The sequence below is a fragment of the Penicillium samsonianum genome (assembly GCF_028829775.1).
Source record: "Penicillium samsonianum strain IBT 33392 chromosome Unknown utg000011l_segment0_segment0, whole genome shotgun sequence".
NCBI lineage: Eukaryota > Fungi > Ascomycota > Eurotiomycetes > Eurotiales > Aspergillaceae > Penicillium > Penicillium samsonianum.
Window position 1 is genome coordinate 196,549 of NW_026643269.1, and position 23,586 is coordinate 220,134.

At 49.4% G+C, this 23,586-nt stretch overlaps 9 protein-coding genes across 9 annotated transcripts; 5 read left to right on the top strand and 4 right to left on the bottom strand.

Moving 5' to 3' along the window:
• Positions 1–160: 160 nt before the first annotated feature.
• N7471_013996 (uncharacterized protein) lies at positions 161–596 on the top strand (the record flags this gene model as incomplete). Its single annotated transcript, XM_057286714.1, has 3 exons — positions 161–184; positions 340–380; positions 431–596. The coding sequence occupies 3 exons, from the start codon at positions 161–163 to the stop codon at positions 594–596; spliced, it is 231 nt and encodes a 76-aa protein (XP_057128783.1).
• A 1,022-nt stretch (positions 597–1,618) lies between these two features.
• Positions 1,619–2,656, bottom strand: N7471_013997 (uncharacterized protein; the record flags this gene model as incomplete). Its single annotated transcript, XM_057286715.1, has 1 exon — positions 1,619–2,656. One exon carries the CDS (start codon positions 2,654–2,656, stop codon positions 1,619–1,621), a length of 1,038 nt encoding a protein of 345 aa, XP_057128784.1.
• Positions 2,657–3,764: 1,108 nt separating this feature from the next.
• Positions 3,765–5,397, top strand: N7471_013998 (uncharacterized protein; the record flags this gene model as incomplete). The annotated part of the gene is made up of 2 exons (XM_057286716.1): positions 3,765–3,819; positions 3,908–5,397. 2 exons carry the CDS (start codon positions 3,765–3,767, stop codon positions 5,395–5,397), a joined length of 1,545 nt encoding a protein of 514 aa, XP_057128785.1.
• A 44-nt stretch (positions 5,398–5,441) lies between these two features.
• Positions 5,442–5,957, top strand: N7471_013999 (uncharacterized protein; the record flags this gene model as incomplete). The annotated part of the gene is made up of 1 exon (XM_057286717.1): positions 5,442–5,957. The coding sequence occupies one exon, from the start codon at positions 5,442–5,444 to the stop codon at positions 5,955–5,957; it is 516 nt and encodes a 171-aa protein (XP_057128786.1).
• A 2,954-nt stretch (positions 5,958–8,911) lies between these two features.
• On the bottom strand, positions 8,912–9,649 carry N7471_014000 (uncharacterized protein; the record flags this gene model as incomplete). Its single annotated transcript, XM_057286718.1, has 1 exon — positions 8,912–9,649. One exon carries the CDS (start codon positions 9,647–9,649, stop codon positions 8,912–8,914), a length of 738 nt encoding a protein of 245 aa, XP_057128787.1.
• Positions 9,650–10,137: 488 nt separating this feature from the next.
• On the bottom strand, positions 10,138–12,593 carry N7471_014001 (SDA1 family protein; the record flags this gene model as incomplete). Its single annotated transcript, XM_057286719.1, has 4 exons — positions 10,138–12,001; positions 12,057–12,344; positions 12,419–12,454; positions 12,547–12,593. The coding sequence occupies 4 exons, from the start codon at positions 12,591–12,593 to the stop codon at positions 10,138–10,140; spliced, it is 2,235 nt and encodes a 744-aa protein (XP_057128788.1).
• Positions 12,594–13,086: 493 nt separating this feature from the next.
• On the bottom strand, positions 13,087–14,097 carry N7471_014002 (40S ribosomal protein uS7; the record flags this gene model as incomplete). Its single annotated transcript, XM_057286720.1, has 4 exons — positions 13,087–13,289; positions 13,345–13,459; positions 13,528–13,711; positions 13,964–14,097. The coding sequence occupies 4 exons, from the start codon at positions 14,095–14,097 to the stop codon at positions 13,087–13,089; spliced, it is 636 nt and encodes a 211-aa protein (XP_057128789.1).
• An 861-nt stretch (positions 14,098–14,958) lies between these two features.
• N7471_014003 (putative AMP binding domain protein) lies at positions 14,959–21,006 on the top strand (the record flags this gene model as incomplete). The annotated part of the gene is made up of 6 exons (XM_057286721.1): positions 14,959–15,018; positions 15,075–15,097; positions 15,216–19,078; positions 19,130–19,339; positions 19,392–19,995; positions 20,052–21,006. The coding sequence occupies 6 exons, from the start codon at positions 14,959–14,961 to the stop codon at positions 21,004–21,006; spliced, it is 5,715 nt and encodes a 1,904-aa protein (XP_057128790.1).
• A 580-nt stretch (positions 21,007–21,586) lies between these two features.
• On the top strand, positions 21,587–23,537 carry N7471_014004 (sulfatase family protein; the record flags this gene model as incomplete). Its single annotated transcript, XM_057286722.1, has 5 exons — positions 21,587–21,712; positions 21,781–22,630; positions 22,678–22,895; positions 22,952–23,113; positions 23,175–23,537. 5 exons carry the CDS (start codon positions 21,587–21,589, stop codon positions 23,535–23,537), a joined length of 1,719 nt encoding a protein of 572 aa, XP_057128791.1.
• Between the last annotated feature and the right edge of the window lie 49 nt (positions 23,538–23,586).

A 23,586-nucleotide genomic window follows, 5' to 3' on the forward strand; every position in this document is an offset into this window, starting at 1 on the left:
TAACAGTACGTATTGTGTAGTGCACTTGCCCACTTTGCTCCTTCCCCCTGAGATTCCTTTCCCCTTCCTTTTCCTTCTTCCTCTTCTCTCGATCAACAGAAAGCTTCTCTAAATTTCTTTTCTTCTTTTCTCTTGTCATCTTCTACTGGCCATACTCGCAATGTCAGAGACAAAAGAAACTCCTGTAAGTCCCATCTTTGTTGATAGCCATATCGCGTGGTCACCCCAAGATGCATATACACTAATGTCCGTGCCCAAGCCACCATCACCACAGTGAGCAATCAATCTTTGAGATAATCTAATGATGGGAGATACATTGATGCGTACAGTCCAAGAAAGTGGGAAAGCGTGAGCGCCCACGCGGGGGAAAAGGATGAGAAGTAAGTCTTATAGTCTCAATATTGAGATGTCCAATTCTACCTCGAGCAAGTTATTCCAACGTTGCAAGCCTTCTGCCGACTCACACGCCTAGACGCCGCAACCAGCCACCCAACGCTGATGGCCGCAGCAAACCGTCTGGGGTCACTCGCTGCGGCCTGCAAATCTTAACGCCAGAGCTACGGCCTTCCTGCGACAAGTCGGCGAACATGGTATGACCGATTCCCAAGCAGCCACGCTATTCACGCGAACATCGGAAGAGACTTTGCCCCTATTTATAAACAAAGTCGACACTGCGGTGGGAGCTGCTCTTGCTTCCTTGTCCCTTCTTTTCAACTGACAGATGAGGAGATTACCCTCTCCAGGACAGATCCTTGGAGTTGAACTTGTATCTCCTGCACCACATTTATCTTCCGCCTAAACTGCCACGGAAAACGGATTATGACCCTGTGTTCGAAGATAGCTTACTCAACGAGGTCATCGAGGCTCTACATGGATTCCGCGGTTATGTCTCGAGACAGGCCTCAAATGATTTTTAATAACCCGTGAATGAATTCGTTGTGCAGGACTTTCCTATTCTTTATGGCCTGTACCGCCTCCGTGCCATTTCCTGTTTTTTTTATTAGCTCCTCACTGTCAATTCAGCCAGCCATTTTGTTAACGTAGCATTGCTCCTCATTGTCCTTCAATCTGAAGTAAGGTCTCGGTTCAACGAGGATGGCATTCACATTAGTTTATATCAAACCTTAGATTACATATCTATAAGCTAGGAGATCGTTTATAACGAACCGCCTATCCTAAGCGGTGACGTTTATTATGCTGGGAAAGACTGTGTGATGGATGCCTGATTAGGTGAATAGAAAATGACTATATAATGGAAGAATAACTAAGGAGTAATACCCTTCAGATATTGTTTATATGCTATTACTAGCAGGTAGTGTCCATGGGTCTAGTGCTCTCGGATATATGTCCAGATGTCGTTGTTGTAGCCTGCATATCGTTCGCAAGGGGGGTAAATTAGGTAAATCAAACTATCCATCTATCTGGTAGTAAATGGTGCACCTTTTATAGGTTACCTGTGACCGCCTTCCTGCCAGAATTGGCAGGCTCATGGCCACATGTAACACAAGAAGCTCATATTTATCGACTTTACGGCTTGCGCCGTGCTGCCATACGCTCAAGTTGTAGACTCTGTATCAGCGCCTGCAGACGGCCATAGCTATCAACGATGCAATAGTCATCATCGATGCTGACTTCGACTGAGAATGTACTGCTGTCGCTCTGATCCCCACGTTGGCAACACTATCGACAACGGTGCGGGTTGCTTTTCTCCTCCTTGCCAAACGTCTGGATCGAGAGTGCGAATTTTAGCGCAATGTGGCAGTCGGAGTCCGTTGTTCTCTGGAATCCCTTCCTCTTCCAGTCTCTCGATAGCGCGAAGCTGCTTAGGATTCGCTGCTTGACGAAGCAGAGTCCAAAATTCTGCGTCGGACACTTGCCACAACACCTTATCATCCACAGACCCTGCCTCTACCAGTTCGCCTATCACCCGGCCCGTCCGCTGACACATGTCGATGTGGGCCGGACTTGACCAGACATCTTTGTCGGTAGTGATATATGCGCGAGAAAGAATCAGCGCTATATGGGGATCGTCCAGAACCAGCAGACGGCCGGTCGCTGTAGCACTAGGAAACGCCTTTAGTGAGCCGACAACCCTTCTGGCGTCTTCTATAGCAAGCTTGCCGAAGCTAACGGCGTCGCGTAAAGCATAGTCTAGGCGATCGGCACACAGTTGAGGCGATAGCATCTCCACTAAAGGGAACAGTTCTTCTTCGAAAACATTCTGGTTGATCCTATATCTGGCGAGGATGTCCGGCAGCCGCGTCGTCTCAAGATACCGTGCCTTGTGTACCTCGTGATAGCTTCCTTCCCCAGGCTTAGAGAGGGCGTGATCGATGACGTGACTGAGGTTGGTATGAGAGATGTCATGGAGAAGAGCAGCGACTTGTTCTTCAATCGTGGCACCAACTCTTCGCACGAGTATAAATGCACCGACCGAATGTTCGAGCCGTGTGACTCGCGGTGTCAGGCCCAAGAATCCAGTGACTCCATACTGGCAGATGCCTTGCAGTCGCTGCACCTCCGGGCTTTGAAGAAGCTCTACGAGAACTGGCTCATGGACCAGTTCCTCTCCGTAAATTTCATCTCGGATCAAGATGCTATGATTCTCGATGAGTTGATGTGTCTGGAGGACGCCGGCACTGGTAGGAGATGACATCTCTGTTGGACCAACATGTATTGACAGAAGCAACCGAAGCAGGATGATTGGGAAAAGTATGTGCGCGGTCGAGGAAGGAGCGTGAGACAGGTTTAGGAATCGCAAGCGCCATTCAGTCATACAGCAAACGGGGGCAGTGCTACGAGCGAATGGCCATTGAACGGCTCGATACGGGCTTGGCGTTCGAGGCTTTTCACGTGTGAAATACGTTAGTTAACTAGTTAGTTAGTTACCTCATCATGGCCTGAGAGCACCCCTATAAAAGCGGCGGCAGCTAAGATAGGAAAGCTCCACCCAGTAGAGGAAATCAAGTACGTATACCTAGGTAGTGACCTAGATACGGGCCGTGCCGAGAAACAGCCCGCTGGTCTCCATGTGGAAATATGTGTCAGAACTGAGAATGGAGAAAAGAATGTTACACTGTTTGTTTGCTATTGTTTAGTTAGGAAAGCCCCCTTAAATTGCCAGAAATGGGATCTAGAAAAGAGAGAGATTTTGTGAATTTCCAGAGGCACCCAAATAGGCCAGAACTTTAGTTTCGACAATATGTTTCGACTCTCACTGTACTACATGCGGCCTTTGACGCGTCAGTTCCACGTCTCAGACGCCATGATTTGTTTCTCGGGACATAGTGTCTCTCTCCTGGGCTTGTTGACCGACAAAGATGTCCTGTGAAATACACCCGATGAGGGGACCCCAAAAGATATCCAGATTCCCCTCATTCCCAGCCGCTAACTAGCCGTAGTGCGGGGCGTGTGCCACGCTCGTTGATACAAGCGTATAGGTATATGTAGTAAACACCATATTTGACTACCGACGGCTTGACTTTAGGTTTTCCACACCCAAGATCGGCCTGGAAGGCCGTGAAAGTCTTGAGATCGATAGTATTTATAGATTTTCACTTGTGTTACGGAGGAGTCTAGCAGGGGGTATATGGACTAGTAGACACTGGCGTGGGGGCGGTTCATAACAACACAGCCCTGGTACGTTCTCTCACTTGGAGCCTGACCCTGCTACTCTTATATCTCCGGCCTCGCCTCTGTCTTTCTTTTCCTAACTCATCAAGCCTTTCCCCGAGCCAAGCCAGGAAGCAAAGTTGATCACAAGAATGGAAGTCGATGCGGAGAACTTGGAGTGGGGTCGAGTATCCCTCAAGCGAAGCAGTGCGCCCCCCCGTCCCTTCCACTAACATAACGTACGCGTGCATTCCCAAAGGAGTCTGAAATATACTGACATTTCCTTAACGAACAGGGATGGAATTTGAAGGCGATGAGTTGACACATGATGGGTCAACAGATGATGAACCGACAGATGATGAACCGACAGATGATGAACCGACAGATGATGACTCTGAATACAGTGAATTAGATGAGGCCGAGGAGGAAGAATGGCCGTCTGAAGATGAGAACGAAGATTTGGAGTATCAACAGGACATTGAAGAGCACGAGTATACCACCTCCGGTGACACGACACGAACGCTGAAGATTCGGCTCTTTCTGACCGATGAGATGATGGGCGATTTCAACTGGATAAAAAACTTCGTCGCCGAATGCACTTGCGATGGCGTCATTGTCGCCCATGCAGTAGCTCGGTATATTGATCGAGAGAGAATGCGCTCTAGATTCTGGGAAAACATGGAAGAGCCCGGCGAGGAAACGTGTGATGTGGCCTTCCATGTCTTTGATCGATATGGAAGAGTGAACCTCAAGTACAGGGACCATCCAGTGCAAAAAGGAACTGGTGTATGGGGAAGTGAGCTTGATAACGGCCCTCTTTTTCTGATTGAAAGTCTTCATGTTACGGCTTTGGAACTACGTCGGAAAGGGCTGGGGCAGAAAGTCGTGTCTTTACTTTTGAACAAGGCCGAACAGTTCTGCCTAGGCAAGAAGGGAGACCACAGACAGCTCCTCGACCGCAGAAAGCGCTTGATAGATATGTTGGGAGACGACAAACTCGCGGAACTTGGCGTGGTTTCCGATGAGGACTTTGAACGAGCATGGACTCCATATGCTTTAGTCAGTCCCGGAACCCTAACAGCTGACTTCGAGTCGCAGTTAGAGGGCAAGTCCGCGGAAGAACGATTGATGACAAAGAGTCGAGCTGAATCCGGTGCTATTGACTTTTGGCGAGCTTGCGGTTTTCGCCGAATCGGAGCATCTCGCTGTTTTGCATTTTCGTTTGATGTTCAGCACCAGTCTCGCGCCCTTTCGGCGGCTTCTGATTTCGATCCTCGTAGAAGCCACGCTAAAGATCTTGAGTACGAAGAACTCGAAGCTGCCTATGAAGCAGATCATTTAATCGATCCGAACAAATTGAAAATGGAAAAGCTTCGTGATATGTTGCCGCTGCATCATGCAGCTCTCACTTTGACGGATGAGGAACTCAAAGCCTTTTTCGTCACTCATGCTGACGATGAGATTGGCTGGGATCGAGTGTCCAACTCTGATGCCACCATTCTGCATCTGACGGCTTGCGAGCTCAAGCCTCTGAGTACACAGTGGCTACTTGAGAATGTCCCCCACGCCGACTCCTGGAAAACGGCTCGTGATATTCACGGGTACACCCCGCTCGAAGCATTGCGAGAGAAATTGGAGAAAATGCGAACACGAAAGGAAAAAGGCTTTTTCAGGGTCGTGCACGTATCAGATCGCTTTGAAGGATACCCTGGCACCGCAGTGGCCTGTCTCTCCTTGCTGTCAGGACAGGATGCTTTGAGGCTTAATAATCTATGTCTCCGATAGGGTGTACATGCGGAGAGTGCGTGGAAGGACTTCTATCAGCCCGAATGAGGAGCTCTCTGATCCTTCAGGGCGAGAATTACTACGACATGATGCAGGAGGACATTGACGATGGCGGCCTTTGGGTTGATTGGAACGACTCCAAACTCGAGGAGCTCGAGCCCGATGTGCGAAGAAACCTTGGAACCAACAAATCACTTCGAAATGGCTTCGCGAATATTTTCCAAATCGCCGCGGAATGTCTTAAGGCGAAAATCGTTCCTACCGCAGCGAATCTCGAGTGGTACTCTAGGGATCGGCGCGAGTGGCCACCCTATACCAAGAGCTACCTGCGACGAGCTGGGACGCAGATGGGATGCCGGGCAGTGCTTAGGTACATGTTTGACAAAGCTAAGGCAAATAATGAGTACGCAAGTGATGGAGAAAACCAACGGACACCGAGGAAGGAATGGTCCGACCTTCCAACTTGCAGAAACGATCATGAATTTGAATTTGTTGCCAGGGTTTGTGGCTACGGTAGGGAGGACGATAGGGAGGATTTGATTTCGTTGCCATTCTGGTAGATCAATTGTACTCTGATCTTCACATGTTTTTCTTTAACGTGCTCTAGACATTTTCAACTGATGATCGATTGTGACGGTCAACCAAAATCCCTTATCTTTCAAGGCACATCTCACCTATTTTCCCTTGGTGGATCTTAGGGCGTGACTTTAGGCGGATTAATGTAAAGGAACAAGCTAGACACAAGACGTGAAATAGAAAAAAATCAATCTGTAAAGATCGTGATGAATCCATTTTCGTCTGGGACCGGAAGGCCTTTCTTCGCGAGTTTGTGAATCCTTAAAGCCCTTCCCCATTGGTTAACCCAGTCCGCATCTCTATCTTCAGTGTGAATTAAACCAATATATTTGCTGAGCGGAGGGTCATGCAACTCTCAGTATTTTCAACAATCCCCTATAGCCTAGAATCGCGTGCCTGCGAAATAACACAACAGGCAACCGACCCCAGTAGCTTAGCCTGGCATCCCAGAAGCGGCACAGCTCTTGGGCCAGCTCATGAATTTTGAGGCATACTCCTTTGCTTCCAGGGGACATAACTCCAACAGAAATTGTAGCCATTAGTATGTATACTAGGAGAAACTGAATAGCCCCAAACCATGCCACTGGAAGCTGTGCTTCGGACAATTAAATCATGACTGTCTCCCAAGAGTGTAGAACCTAGCTTCGGGGAACGAGGCCTTCTCAAACCTTCACGAGAGCTTCTCATTAATTCATGTACAGGCTTTTTCATACATCTAGAAGTCGCTTTGTCTCCACCACGGTTGAATTACGCACGCAATAAGCTGACTACATGGGCTATCTAGTTTCCCCTATCCTCAGGCCAACAAGTAGTCGTGAATGACTTAGGAATCTACTGCGAACTCTTGAGTATGGAGAATCCTCTTTGGAACCACAAGTCATCGTGCTTTACCCTCAGGTCCAACCTGGAACCCTTCTAACCTAACTGTGACCAGTTGGGAGTGCGTAACACCACTAAGGAAAAGTCTCACGGCTTATAGAAACCGTTATCTAAAAACTATAGTCGGCTACAGTTTTTATATTGCTCGCATAATAGTTCTGGGTCAACTGCATCCTAGCAGATAAAGCATGTAAGTAAAATCATTGCCAGTCGGATTATGCAACACCTTTGATCACCGGGAATGTAGATTTCCATGACACTTTGGCTATATCCGCGTCTTACGTTGACTTTTTCCGGCGGAAATCAGCAATATCGTCCCAAATTCTGCACCACATCTCCAAGGCGTATGCACTGGTTAACATGAAATTGTCGGGTCCCTTCTCCATTTCCGACATTGCCATAGCTGCTGTGGTCAGCCTCACCATTTACCAGCAACTACACCACGAATGGAACAGCTGGAAATGGACGAAAGCCGTGAATTCGGGGATTTGACCACACGATGTAATAAGTAGGAGGGAGAAACGGTGTTTCTCTAAGGGGTGGCCTTTTATTTCCTTGTATATATTCTCTTGGGGCCATACCACAGCAACCTGGGGCAGCTCACCGCACCCTCTGGCCAATCTGATATTGGTGTCTTCTTTGGGACTAGCGGCCCCAGATGGCGCGAGCCTCACAGATAACTTAATCATCTCCACCAATCAGAGCCCACATCGCCTGAATGGTGCCTAGGTGGGTCCGCAATTCAAATTCTGGCCAATCATATATTGTTCTCCCTTTTGGGAAGCCTCTGCCTCTGTTCTCAGTATCATTCAGATGCAATGACGATGGCCTAGGCGGGGTTTGGTTCGGTCTGCTAATAAGGAATTTCCGGGCCATGAGCTTCAAATTGGACGCATGCAAAGTAAGTATTTTGCTAAATGTGTTGTTCTTAGACATATATGTATAGGCTCCACTCCACGTATGTAAAGTTGAAGGAACATCACAAAAATCGGATACATCTCCGTAACATCATCAGTATGTAACCATATATAACTAGCGTTAATAGATATATCTTGGCAGCTAATACTACTTCTGTACAGTAAACTATGTATTCAGTCAATTAACTACATAACCTTGGAATGAAGATGAAGCCCTATCTAGGTATATATAAACCATGGACCAGGAGATAATATATTTCACATACTCCATGCCAAAAACGGTAATGAAAACTAAAACTGAAATGGAAAGTCAAGTAGCTACTAGTACATATACGGAAGTATATATTGAGTCGTACCTTCCTTCTCTGTTCTCACGCTTTTACATCGCTAAAACACCTATACACTGAAACCAATGGCTTCCAGCGACACTTGGATAACTCCTCTCGTTCGATATCGTATAAATCATGACCCTCCCAAGCAAGACACGCAAGAATATCCAGATATTGACTTGGGACAATTTGAGGACGTTGATGCTAATTTCGGCGCTTCCTTGAAGGATATCATTACCGTTTCTAAAGGTGATAACTATCGTACTCGCACAAAGAAGACTGTTTTGGTACTATCAGATAATGATTCTCCTATCCGACTTCCAAGATTTTTGAAGATTCGGGTATACTGGGCAAGATTGCTAGGTTGGTGACTCTTCCTTTGTATACAAGTGTGTCTCATTACCTGGTTGATTCCAAGGTTATTGTCGTGTCTTATTAATCCAATCTGAGTGCGACTTCATACTGGCCCAGGTAATGCCTGATATCAATTACACTGATTACTTTTCAAGTGCTCAGTCCCTGGAGGTAAAGCATAACATCCACATTCTCTGTTGGAGTAGGCCCTGGAGTTCACTACAAGCCTAATTAATAGTAGGATCTAAATGTATAAACTAATAGCCTTAATAAGTCACATTCACTGCTCTGCAGATAGGAAAAGATAATGATACAAGACAAGATGGTACAAAATGGAACAAAAGTGGGTATAATACAAGTCTGGGAAAAGAGACCAAGCCGGTTCCAGGCCCGAGGACAAGCAAGAAGATATGTAGTGGCTCGTAAGGGGAAGGAAAACGAGAAGCGAGAACCATCAGTTTAAGCACCGTACATCCGCACATCCTCTTCATCAACTTCCTCACGGCGGCGGAGGAACGTAGCTTCCTCAAAATCATCCATGTCCATAGTGGGCTGTTCAATCTTGCTGTGACGCACAGCAAGAATACGGCGACTTTGGCCCAAATTCGGGGACAGGATGGTTCGGGTGTTCTCCTTCCATGATCCGCCGAAATTGTTGAATGATTCATCGGCATCCTCGTCGACGAGGATATCACCATCTAATTCCAAAGCCCGCTTTTGACCGCCCAAGGCAAATGACACAGCCGAGTCTTGGCTGCTTGGAGGGATCGAGTATGCGTCGCCATCGTCGGTAACGAGGTAGTCATCGTGGCTGAAGGAGGATTTACCAGCGCCAGAAAACGGTGGCAGCTCAGAGGGTCTGCTGCCATTGTAGGGTTGAGCGTGAGGGGTCTGAGCGACAGCTGTAGGGAGTGGGGTCTTTTCTTCTGTCTTGGACATGTGGGTTCTATATCCATCTGCCACAGATTTCCGGACCCGCATTCCGACAGACAGAAGAGAGGACTGAACTTTGGCAGGCACAACGGGGTGGGCAGAGAAGGTTTCCGCGGCGTAATGATGGTGGTGCGATACTGCAGGTGTATCTGAAGACACTGGTTCTGAGGCAGATGTGAAGAAGGTTGTGATAGGAGGTTGGAAGCGTCGGCGCTTCGACAAGTCGCTGTTGCTGGGTGGCATCGGGCGGTTGATGGAGGGCATTTTGGAAAAGGGGTTTTGGTGACACAGGGAGATGTCTTTGAATAGAAAGAGGGTATGGGATTTCAACCTTTTAGTGTAGTATGCTCAAATTGCCCACGAGGGAGTGACGTAGTGGAGTGTAAAAGGGAAGAAAAATGGAAAATGGAAAATGGAGGCTGCTGAGGCAACGGGACGCCACTTTACGCGGTACGCGTTGATCAACGCATATTACCCCCCCACTCATATTGCGTCCTGGAACCAATCTGCTAGGTTTAATTAGTAGACTTTATTATTTATACTTATAGAATATCTAAGCCATTTCTACGTATATTGTAATGTTTTCCACTATAATAACTGATAGGATTCGAATGGAGTAAAACCATGGGCCGTCATAGCTGAGGGTAGTATATGCTCTTTATAGTCTATCCTGCGACTGGCAATGACAAAAGTAATGTACTGTATATAACAAACAATCATTATTTTTTTAAAAAAAGGACATAAAAGGCCTATCACTGGCCAACGTTTCCTCTGCGTCCACCTCTCTTGCCACGATCGACATGAGCCCGAAGCACAGCCCGGGTCTCCACCAAACTTCTCTTGTTCTTGCTGCGCGCCTTACCCAGCGTCATGAGGAAATTCTTCTTGCGAGCCTTCTCCTTGTTGGTAGAACTCTTTCCTGCCTCCTCCTTGCGTTCCTTGCGACGAGCCTCCTTGCTCATATGATCGGTCTTGCCCTCCTTGGCGTGGGCAATACGTTCCTCACGAGTGGCCCTGGCGGCAGATAGAGCAGCAAGACCCTCAATCTCACCAGCGGTCAATGCGTCATCGGTATGGCGGTTGGTCCATGGGGCAGCGACGCGGCCCTTGTTACCCGGAAGAGTGGCATCAGCTGCTGCCTGGGCGCGAAGCTCCGTAAGTTTGGCGAGATCGGCAGGCGTGAGGATACGGGTGGTGGCCAGTTTCATGAAATCAATGACTTTGTCGGCTTCCACTTCTTTCTCGGTATCCTTCTTGGCCTCATCTTCCTGTTTGGCCTTCTTTGATGCCGGCTTGCCTTCATCCTCGGAGTCGCTCAGTACAATATCAACATCTTCCTCCACATTGATCCATTCTCCATCGATATCACTGTCCTCGTCATCTTCGACGTTCCAGGCTGCCCAGTCGGCTTCATCCTTCTCCTCTTCGTTATCTTCAGCATCAGATGGAAGACCATTCTCGATGTTCCTCTTGCGGCGCTCCTCGTCTTTCCACTTGGCCAAGAGTTCCAGGCCCTCAATTTCGCCGGCCGCCTGCTCACCGTAACGTCTCTCTTGTCTGTCGCCAGCGCGCAGACTCATTGCGGCCTCCTTGCCACGGTCACGCTTCTTCAGCATCTGCGCACCAACATCACGGTAAAGACTGAGGAGACCCTTCGAGGCCATCATGACACCCTTATCCTTACTCTTCTTGTACATGACAAGATCCTGCAACAGGGTCTCTTCAATAGCCAAAGGCTGTCTGGCACAAATTTCACGGATGGCATTCAGACCAGCCGTCGCAACTTCACCGGCAGATGCTTCGGACACAAACTCATTTGCAATCTTCTGAACCAGAGGCTCGAGAACATCGGGGGGCACCAAGTCGTGGGAGGCTTGGGCCAGGGATGCCAGGAATGAAGTCACAGAAGGTTGGCGGGGCGTAAGGTACTTTTGGAAGTAAGAGTAGAGCGGCATGATGTGCAACTTGTGCAAGCCGACCAGGCGGGAGACCAGCTGTAGAACTTGGAGCTTTTGCTCCAGCTTCAACTTAGACTTGCTGTTCTGGAGGTGCTTGAAGAACATGTTATCCGCGAATCCCTGGGGATCGTGCAGCAAATGAAGCGCGGAGAAGTTGAGGGGATTAGGGTTGCCCTTCTTGCGCTCCTTGTTCCTGACCGCTTTGATGGCCTTTTCGGCGACACGGGCCTTCTTTCTGGTCTTCTTGTTGATGGTAAGTTGGTGCTTGACCTGGCCAACACTGACTTCTTCGTCACTGTCTTCGTCCTCCAATTCCTCGCGCTCCTTATCGCCACCAAGGAAGAACCGGACTCCACCGATGATGACCTTCTCATTTTGTGACAAGGCTGCCTCCTTCATGATTTCAACGGCCTTAGCCTCGGTCCAGATTTGGCGCTTCCATAGCTCTCGGGTGATCTTGATCGCCCACAGGCCTTTGGCCGATGTGCGGTCTGATGTGACCAAGTTGAATAGAACGGTTTGCATAGTTCGGTTCAGCTTGTGATTAGTGGTCTTTGCATTTGCGGTTCGCAGCTCAGAGAGAATCTTCTGGAAGAGCAGAGCTCGCAGGGTCTTGCTAGGTGTAGAAACGAGGATGGGGAAGATAGTGTGAAGTAGCCTAGAGTAGCGATTAGAATCAATAGTAGGGAAGTAATGAGAGTGGGCTTTCGTACGTTGCTGAATCCATAAGATCCTTTTTCTTCAAGAGCACCAAACTTCCAACCAACTTCTCCCGCAACTCTGTCTCCAACACCAAGTGGTGCTGCATGAGCATGTCAATGAGCTGTTGCGGGAAGTCCTTACAGATCCCCGGGTAACAGTCGGCCACATGGGAAATGAAGTCAATGAGATCCCGAAGAGAAATCACGCCGGTATCGGTAGCGGAAGAGGGCGCCGCCATGAAAATCTCACGATGGGATTCATATTGGTAGTGTTGGGCGCGGAAATCTTCGATATAAGACCTGAATAGCGCAAAGCGACAATTAGCCCCCGATCGAGTGCATTAGATCATAGAAAATCTCTGCGGTTAACTTACTTGGGATCCCTGCGAATCTTGTGCTGCAAATTGGGCCTGCGAATCGCAAAGAAATGATGTTAGCATCACGGACTGAAGCCTCTGATCGATTGATCAAGGGCGCATCGGCTCAGACAAGATGTACATACAGGTCAGCCTCGACCTTTTCCAAGGCACCAAGCTTTCTTTTCACCATTTTGAAGGTGTTTTGAAATAAGAATGTGGTGGTTGGGAAAGGGTATGTTGGAGGTCCGAAACTTTTTTTTTCTCCGTATTCTCCGTATCGATAAGCGATGGAAAATCTCAACCTTGGCAATGTCTACATACATAATGTAGGTATCTGATTTGGCTAGAACTATCAAATAAGTAAACATTAGACATTCGATCATTTTGATCATATATTATTCTACAATCTATAGAGCTAGATCCATTCAAAAACGAGAATAAAAGAAATTTTTTCTTTTTAGGAAATAGGTCTTTACGACCCGAGGTCTTCATGATCGCATCACAACTACAAAGAAAGCCGTCCGAATGCGTTCCCTTTTAAGATCGTGCTTCCTCCTTGACTGTATCACATTATGTACAGCCTTGCAGATGCATGCGAATCCACTGAATCCCGGTTAAAACCCCGTCCACTCCAGTATACGCAAACAGAGGACCAAACGGAGAACAAATCCAACACAACCCCTTTACCGGTTGCTCTTGGCAACACGCTCGAGCTCGTCCTTCTTCTTGATAGCGTAGGAGTTGGAAGAACCCTTGGCGGCGTTGATCAGCTCCTCAGCAAGGCACTCAGCAATGCTCTTGATGTTGCGGAAAGAGGCCTCGCGAGCACCGATGGTGAGCAGAGAGATGGACTGGTTCACGCGACGGAGGGGAGACACATCGACGGCTGGAAGGAAATTAGTATTTGATATCAGTGGCGAGATTAAAACGTTTTCACATACCCTGGCGACGGACGGTACCCTGGCTACCGATACGGGTGGAGTCCTCACGGGGACCGCAGTTGACAATGGCGTCAACGGCGACCTGGAGAGGGTTCTGGTCGGTCATGATGTGGACCTGCGGAATTGAAGATTAGTGTCTGAATTGGATAGTTGGATGGTCGAATCGGTCGGAGTGGCACATACGATCTCGAAAGCGTGAGCGACGATGCGCACAGCCAGGAGCTTCTTTCCGTTGTTGCGGCCGTTCATCATGAGGGAGTTGGTGAGACGCTCGATGATGGGGCACTGAGCCTTGCGGAAACGCTTGGCGGCATAGCGACCGGCAGAGTGGGAGATGTAGACGGGGGAGCGGATCTGGATGTAGTCGCTGTGATGTCGGGTCAGCACCTCTGTAAACCTGATAGTCGCGCAATTGCCGGTCCTTGTGTGCGCTGTTGATTCCCTGCTGTGTGCGAAGAGAAAACCAGTCCCATAGCGTGTTGTGTTTCCTCCGATAAAGAATTTCGATATCCCCCTTCAAGTTGTCGAAAAGTCTTGCCATTCCACCAATTCGACTCGTTTTTTCTCGCACACAACAGGAATTCACTCGGCGCATAGAGGACCTGATAGAAAGACTCACGTCAGGGAAATATCACGGATCTCGACATCATCGTAGCTCCACTTGTTGAACAGCTTGATGCTGCCCTGCTCGGCCAGAACCTCCTTGGGCAGGACAGGGAAGGCGGCGACCTCGACGTCCCCGTTGTCGGACATGTTGACTGTGCGGGAGGGGTTCGTGGGAAAATGACCGGGTTGTCGTTTGGTGGTTGAACGTCGATGAGGTTCCGGGTATCCAAGAAAGAAATTGGTGTGACTCGCTTAGGTTGTGCGGGGGTCATGTGATTAGGGTAGGCCGAGAGTGGATATCACCTGGTTTATGCCTTGTTGCCTTACCGACTTGCTGCCTGAGGAATCAAACTTTATGGTGATCAGCACTCGACACCGGGGAAAACCAAATATTCCCGGCCTTCTATTGATCACATTGCTTGTCTACTGATTCTACCGAATACTCTTAGGCTTTGATTCAATATCAGTCTTATATCTGTGCAATCCAGGACGAAATTCTCCATCTAAATACACAAACCTAGTCCCAAATTGGTGTAAATTGGTGTCTCATTCCCAGTAGTTCCGAGGCTGGACCGGGACACGCGATACACCAAATCAGACAGTACCTGAGCAGCCACAATTTTCATCGGAACTTGATGCAGTAGACTTTCATGGTATAGATGTAGAATGCTCTCTTCATTTTCTATATATAGCTGAGACAACCATATCTGGAGGTATAGTCTCTCCATCGCATGTCTCAGGCTCTCGGCTCGCTTGACCGCCTTAGCGGGTGACGTTGCGGGTGTCTTGCGCGGAGACCAGAGACACGACTGATTGACTGTCGTTCGACTTAACCCCGGTAAATACAATCTGCGGCTATTAGGGCTGCACTTGGCAAACCCGCCACCCCTCCCCCTGCGCCTTCGAGACGCTCATAGCGATGAGGTGTTCTTGACTCCGTGCTCCCCATCCCTCCCCCGCGCTTTTGATACGTTTCCCCGAATTGAGGCTTTCCGACCCTCCGTCCAAATGGCGGAAGAGTCTCCCGAGTTACAGGCCGCTTTGCGGAACCTAGATCGGGAATTGGAGGTATGTACATTCCGTGCACTTGTTGTATCCATTTGCTTATGCATGATCCATGACAGGAGGGCGATATCACCGAGAAAGGGTAAGCCATCCCTGGTCACAAGCAATATTACAAGCCAATTGTTCCTTGTCATAGATACGGTTCATTCGACGGGGGCTTTTTGGACCAGCAGATGCATAAGAGAACTAACAGCAACAAGATACCAGAAGCGACGTACGGTCCTGCTTTCGCAATATTTCGGTCCCAACAAGCCCCTTGAGATCAATCCACAGACCAGTCTTGGTTACGATGCATCCCCAACCAGCCCTGGAAGGGCCCCACCGGCCATTTTGAGCGTTCGCCCACCAACTGCCGAATCTTCCCTGCCACATATCGCGTCCCCCATTTACGCAGAGAGTTACAATGGCTCACAGGCCAGCGGAGGCGTCGGATATAGTCAAGGTGCTGGTATACATACACAGGATCAGTCGCAGGCATCGCTAGGATCTCATAGCAGAGAAGGCATGCTCCAAGCCCATGATCGCGCGCCTTCAGGGAGCTCTTACGACTCCCTATTCCTTCCAAGACCCCCGATTCCAGGGTCACAAGGCCAGGATGGCTCCAGAACGGCAACTTTAATGAGCCAGAACTACGCGTTCAACCCGAATTCTCAGCCCGAGTATATGTCTCAGCCCGAGTACGCTCAGGAGTACGCTCAGGAATATCCGCAAGAGTATGCCCCCGCTGAACACGCTCAACCTGAGTACGTGGACGACGGCGTGGCACATTTCGATGCAGCATCTGGAGGACCCACGCGACAGTCAACAATGCTTGATTCCCAACAAGGCTACTTTTCCGACTTTGCGGGTCAACAGCATGATGATTATAGGGATAGCTATGGAGGTGGCTTCCACCGCTATTCTCAGTCCGGGGAAGCGTTTTCGCCAACAGCAAATATGGCCCCGCCATTGATGCCCACCGCGGCGGAACTTCAGCATGGACCGGCTATTGAGCATCTACTTCCCCTCGAACCTCGGGAGATTCCTTTCGCATTGAACGATCCGCACGACAAAAATGTCCCTATGTCCAACTTTGACAACCTTCCCACGGTCTTACGGCATCGTGCTCGCGCTCACCCCAAGCAGGCAGCATACTGGGTGCTGGATGCAAAGGGCAAGGAGGTTGCATCGATAACGTGGGAAAAGTTGTCTAGCCGCGCAGAGAAAGTTGCTCAAGTCATTCGTGATAAGAGTAATCTATATCGCGGAGATCGCGTCGCTCTCATCTACCGCGAAGCTGAGATTATCGAGTTCGCTGTCGCGCTCTTAGGCTGCTTTATTGCAGGAGTTGTCGCCGTGCCTATCAACAGTCTGGATGACTACACGAGTCTAAATCTCGTACTCACCTCAACCCAGGCACATCTGGCTTTGACAACCGAGAACAACTTGAAGAACTTCCAACGCGATATCACAGCGCAAAAGCTCAGTTGGCCACGAGGAGTTGAGTGGTGGAAGACGAATGAGTTCGGCAGTTTCCATCCAAAGAAGAAGGATGATACGCCTGCGCTGCAGGTCCCTGATCTGGCCTATATTGAGTTTGCGAAGGCCCCGACGGGTGATATGCGCGGTGTTGTGATGAGCCACCGGACTATCATGCACCAAATGGCATGTCTGAGTGCGATCATTTCTACGGTTCCTGCGGAGTCAAACGCCAGACAGTATGGCACTAAGGGAGAGACTATCATCAGTTACCTCGATCCGAGACAAGGAATTGGTATGATCATGGCTATTCTCTTCACCGTTTATGGTGGCCACACAACCGTTTGGCACGAGGACCGAGCGGTAGAAACACCCGGTTTATATGCCCATCTCATCACCAAGTACAAGGCATCAGTCATGGCGACCGATTACTCTGGCTTGAAGATCGCCACCTACAACTACCAGCAAGATCCGATGTCGACAAGACATTTCAAGAAGAACTCGGAGCCTAATTTCAGCAGCGTCAAAATATGTCTCATTGATACTCTTACTCTCGACCCTGAGTTCCATGAAATCCTGGCAGACAGATGGCTTCGTCCAATGAGGAACCCACGGGCTAGAGAAATTGTGGCTCCAATGCTCTGCTTGCCAGAACATGGAGGTATGGTCGTTAGTATGCGTGATTGGCTCGGTGGTGAAGAGCGAATGGGATGTGCTTTGACCCATGAAATGGACCCAGCCGGCCGTGACGATTCTAAGAAAGAAGATGAGAGCCTTACCAAGTCTGAGACTAAAACTGGCTTCGGAAGCAGTCTTCTGGGTGGTGGATCACGAGTTTCTACGATCAAGCAGAGCCCCAAGAACGAGTTAAGTGAAGTCCTTTTAGACAAAGAGGCCTTGAAGAGCAATGAAGTGGTTGTGCTAGCCATGGGCGAGGATGCACGAAAGTATGCCAGCAGTATGCCGCATGCTGTACGCGTTGGCGCTTTTGGCTATCCAATTCCCGACGCAACTCTCGCCGTCGTTGATCCGGAGACCAATCTCCTCTGTACGCCGAATGTTGTTGGAGAGATTTGGGTTGATTCACCATCTCTTTCTGGTGGCTTCTGGGCATTGCCGAAACACACGGAGGCCATATTCCACGCTCGTCCCTACAAATTCGAAGAGCCTAACCCGACCCCAATACTTGTGGAGCCTGAGTTCTTGCGCACTGGTCTGCTCGGATGTGTGATTGAGGGCAGACTGTTCGTGCTTGGTCTCTACGAGGATCGTCTCCGTCAAAAGGTCGAGTGGGTTGAGCACGGCCAAGAGATTGTCGAACATCGATACTTCTTTGTTCAACATTTAACTGTTAGCATTCTCAAGAAGGTGCCAAAGATTCATGATTGTACTGCGTTTGATGTGTTTGTCAATGAAGAACATCTTCCGGTTATTATTTTGGAGTCTTACTCGGCCTCGACGGCGCCAACAACTTCTGGCGGTCCACCAAGGCAACTCGACTCGGTTCTCCTTGATTCGCTGGCCGACAGGTGTATGGAGGTATTGTACCAAGAGCATCATCTGCGGGTGTATTGTGTTCTACTTACAGCCCCGAACAGTCTGCCGCGCGTCACCAAGAACGGCAGACAAGAAATTGGTAACATGCTCTGTCGCAAAGATTTCGAGTCCGGTATGCTGCAAGCGGTGCATGTCAAGTTTGGAGTTGAACGATCAGTGATGAATCTGCCCGTCGGTGTTGACCCCGAGGGTGGAATTTGGTCCCCTACTGCTCTGGCATCAAGACAAGACTTGCTTGCCTATCAGGAAAAGCAATACTCGGGTGTAGATTATCGCGATGTGGTGATGGATGACCGAACTTCCACTCCATTGAACAACTTTAACACAATTGTCGACCTTCTTCAATGGAGAGTCTCCCGCCAAGCCGAAGAACTGGCCTACTGCTCTATCGATGGCCGTGGAAAGGAAGGAAAGGGCGTCACCTGGAAGAAGTTTGACCTAAAAGTCTCTGCAGTGGCGACTTACCTCAAGAACAAGGTGAAGGTGCGACCAGGAGATCATCTCGTGCTGATGTACACCCACTCGGAGGAGTACGTGTATGCCATTCATGCTTGTCTGTGCTTAGGTGCCGTTGTCATCCCGATGGCTCCTATCGATCAAAACCGTCTTTCGGAGGACGCCCCTGCATTCTTGCACATCATCAGCGACTTCAACGTCAAGGCCATCATCGTCAATACCGAGGTTGACCATGTCATGAGGCAGAAGCTTGTGTCTCAGCATATCAAGCAGTCGGCCCAAGTTCTTCGCATCGGCGTTCCTGCTATTTACAATACCACAAAGCCCTCGAAGCAGTCCCACGGATGTCGCGAGCTCGGCTACACTGTGAAGGATACTTGGCTCCAGGGAAACCAGCCTGCTATGGTCTGGACTTATTGGACCCCAGATCAGCGAAGAATCTCGGTCCAAATTTCTCATGAAACCATCATGGGCATGTGCAAGGTTCAAAAAGAAACCTGCCAAATGACAAGCTCGAGGCCAGTGCTTGGAAGCGTCCGAAGTACCTTGGGTCTCGGATTCCTCCACACCTGTCTGATGGGCATTTTCGTCGGTAAGTTTGCTATGAATCTATGATGATCCCCATCCTAACATATTATCCCAGGTGCGCCTACATATCTTGTTTCGCCAGTCGACTTCGCTCAAAATCCAATGACTCTCTTCGTAACACTTGCGCGATACAAGATCAAGGACACTTACGCCACCAGTCAGATGTTGGACTACGCGATGAGTGCTATGGCTGGAAAAGGCTTCCAGCTTCAAGAACTGAAGAACCTCATGATTTCCGCAGAGGGCCGACCTAGAACGGATATCTGTACGTGTCATCGCCATCACAGCCATGAAGAGAAGCTAATCCGATTATACAGATGGAAAGGTACGCCTACATTTCGCCAACGCCAGCTTGGATCGTACCTCGATCAACGTCATTTACTCGCACGTTCTCAACCCGATGGTTACCACGCGATCCTATATGTGCATTGAGCCGATCGAGCTATGGCTCGACCTGCGAAGCCTCCGTCAAGGTCTTATCTACCCCGTAGACCCCGATGCCGACCCCACCGCGCTTTTGCTGCAGGATTCGGGTATGGTACCAGTCAACACACAGATTGCGATTGTGAACCCCGAGACCTGCACTCTCGCGCACGTTGGAGAGTACGGTGAGATCTGGGTACAGTCCGACGCTTGCGCTCAGGGATTCTACAAATCAAAGCAAGAATTTGACTCGGAGCGGTTGAACGGCAGAGTTGCGGATGGCGATCCCAGCGTGCCTTATGTCCGTACTGGTGATCTTGGTTTCCTTCACACCGTTACTCGGCCGATTGGTCCTGGCGGACAGCCAGTTGATATGCAAGTACTCTTCCTCCTTGGCAGCATCGGGGAGACCTTCGAGGTCAATGGACTCAACCACTTCCCTATGGACATTGAAAACTCGGTAGAGAGTTGCCACCGCAACATTGTGAATGGAGGATGGTAAGTAAATGATGTTCTTCTCGGATCAGACATAGAGGCTAACATGACATTTTCAGTGCTATTTTCCAAGCCGGTGGCTTGGTTGTTGTCGTTGTTGAGGTTACCCGAAAGGCCTATCTAGCCGCCCTTGTTCCCGTCATTGTTGATGCTATTCTCATGGAGCACCAGGTTGTTGCGGATATTGTCGCATTCGTCTCCCACGGCGACTTCCCCCGCTCTCGTTTGGGCGAGAAGCAGCGCGGAAAGGTACTCGCCTCATGGGTGACCCGGAAGCTGCGAACCATTGCTCAGTTCAGCATTCGCGACCTGGAGGGCGATAGCCCATTTGCGGACATGCCTCAGCATCGTATGAGCAGAATTTCCAAGCCTGGAAGCACCGTGGGCACCAGCATCCGACAGTCTACATTGAATCCGGATATTGACGCGGGTGTCCCTCGCTCTCCAGCTGGGGTGACACTGGTAGAGACCAGTCATCCCGCGGGTAGTTATCACAGCGACCGAGCTGGGTCTATGCCGCATGAACTTGGAAGTGCCACTGACAATAGTGTGGCTGCCACTCCTGTCCCGAAGCCTAACCCCGCTGTGCCGCACATCAAGGAGCCACAGTCCGCCACGATCGTAACCGAGTTTGACGATCGGCACTACGACACATTGGATTCCACCGCGAGTACCTCCAACGCGGACCGTGATTTCCGATTCAGTTTTGATATGGCCGACACACCCGGCCAGTCTCAATCTTATGGATATCCTGGCGGTGAACAGCCCTCGATGGGAGAGCCACTTCCTAGCCATCAGGGATGGAACCACAACAGCGGCCAGACTATTGGCACAGCCCATGCTGAGCCAGCACGTCCAGGCACACAGGACAGCGGGAGGATCGATGATTGGCCCCAAGAAGCTCTCATGTACCAGTCGGCACTAGGTGGAGAAGACGGACATGACTTACATCGCACGGGCAGCAACAATGATGCACCGCCCACTCGGCAACTACGAGGCTTGAACTTGGATTGAGCGCATACATCGTACAGATATAAGATGATTTGTTCTGAAAAGGCCGGGGCGTGTTTGCTTGATAGTTCCGATCTTTTTTTTTCCCTCCTTGCATTGCGTGTTCTTTATCCGGTTTATCCCCAATACCTTAGCTCTACGATTGCAATTTGTACATACTCAGTATATCTTTTCTTCGCTCGAATGTTGTAGATTACTTCTTTTTTATTTGGTTGATCATTATTATATGAACTGGACTAAAAGGCATGACCCACCCTAACACCATCGACGTCCACAAGCTCGCAATCGCCGATCTTTTTTATACTCCACGTCTGTATGTTGTAGTGTTGTCTATTGTATTGTACTCCCACTGATCGACTTCCCCCATAACTTCCCACCTATCACCGACATGTCGATCATGTACGTTGTACAGCATTACAATGTCTATTCGGATGATCGATTACATGCAATTCTATGGAGAAATCACACAACAGCTCCTCGGTCTCTTCCCATGACGCAGGGCTTGGAGAAGCTAAAGAACTAAACCGAGGTATATAATTGCTCTCAGTTCCTAAGCCGAGCAAATAACATCAATTTCGCAGCCATGAACTTACTGAGATTGCTACTATTGACAACTCTGGCTGTTGCCAAGCAGCCTAATATTCTTTTCGTTCTAACGGACGATCAGGGTAAATATGTGGGCGGTTTAGAGCACATGCCCAAGCTGCAGGTGAGTCTATTCTTATTCCTTCAAGCCCTACTTTCTCCAATCCGCCCTCAATCTAACACTCTAACAAGGAAACCCTCGTTCAACAAGGAACAAGCTACTCCAAACACTTCTGCTCAATCGCACTATGCTGCCCCTCCCGAGCCAACCTCTGGACCGGCCGCATGCCACACAACACCAACGTAACAGACGTCGGACTCCCCTACGGCGGCTATCCAAAAGTAGTCTCAGCCGGCTGGAACGACAACTACCTCCCACTATGGATGCAAGAAGCAGGCTACAACACGTACTACGTGGGCAAGATGTGGAACGCGCACACAGAAGACAACTACAACGATCCCTACGTACGAGGGTTCAACGGCTCGGACTTCCTGCTAGATCCGTACACATACCGATACTGGTACGCACGGATGACGCGCAACGGAGCAGCGCCAGTCAAGTACGACGGGCAATACTCGACAGACGTTATCGCCGAAAAAGCAGAGGGATTCATCGACGAGGCAGTTAAGCACGAGCAGCCGTGGATGCTGACAGTAGCGCCGAACGCACCGCACTCGAATGGGTCTCATGATTCCACGCGGAACGCGAACTGGTTCGGTGAGCCGGAGTTTGCGCCGCGACATGCGGATTTATTTAAGGATGTGCGGGCGCCGCGCGATGAGAGCTTTAATACGCTGATTGAAAATGCCGTTAGCTGGGTGCAGAATGTGCCTGAGTTGAATCAGACGCATATTGATTATATTGATGAGTTCCAGCGGTGTCGACTGCGGGCTTTGCAGGCTGTTGATGAGATGATTGGGAAGCTTATTGAGAAGTTGGAGAAAATCGGGGAACTGGATAATACGTATATCTTCTTTTCGACTGATAATGGGTATCATCTTGGTCAGCATCGATTGCAGCCTGGCAAGAACTGTGGTTATGGTGAGTTTGATCTTTATTGTCCAGGGTGTAGATGCTAACTCTTATAGAAACCGATATCAACGTTCCTCTCATTGTCCGAGGACCTGGTATTGGCAAGAATCAGACCCTGGATGCTATCACTTCTCATACGGATCTAGCTCCCACTTTTTTGAACATAGCTGGGGCGACTCGAGATGGATTAGATGGCAAGAAGATTCCTACTACCATTGCCGCCAGCACGGCGGACAATAGGACCGAGCATGTTGCCATTGAGTACTGGGGACTGGTGAGTAATTCACATAGCAAGAGGGCGCGAGACCAACCAGCTAACGTTGAACATAGGCTGTACCAGAAGGAATCTACGGATATGCCAGCGACAAGCTCGAGCAGCCACATAACAGCTACCAGAGAAACACATACAAGGGTATCCGACTTGTTGCCAATGACTATAGTCTATACTATGCAGTATGGTGCACAAACGAGAAAGAATTCTTCGATCTGAAGGTGAGCCAACCCCTTCTGTCCTACAGTATATCCAAAGACAAGCCCTAACACTCTTAAATAGGGCGACCCCCATCAAACAGTGAATCTAGGCACACATCCAGCCAAACACCCCAACTACAAGATTTCAAATCGCGAGCTACCACAAATTATAGCGCGGCTAGACGCACTGATGCTCGTGCTCAAGTCCTGCGAAGGCGATGCTTGTCGATACCCCTGGAGGCAGCTGCACCCAGCCGGCAAAGTGAATAGTCTTGCCGATGCGCTGGACTCCGGCTTTGATACTTTCTACGCGAACCAGCCGAAGGTTTCGTTCTCGTCTTGTGAGCATGGGTATATCATTTCGGCGGAGGGGCCGCAGAAGTTCAATTCTTACGGGGCCAGTACAAAGAGGGGATGGAGGTTGGATGAGTTGTTTGGGTGGTGAACTTCGACGGCCCTGGTCTTTTATGGCTTGAAATGTGTTGGAGATATCT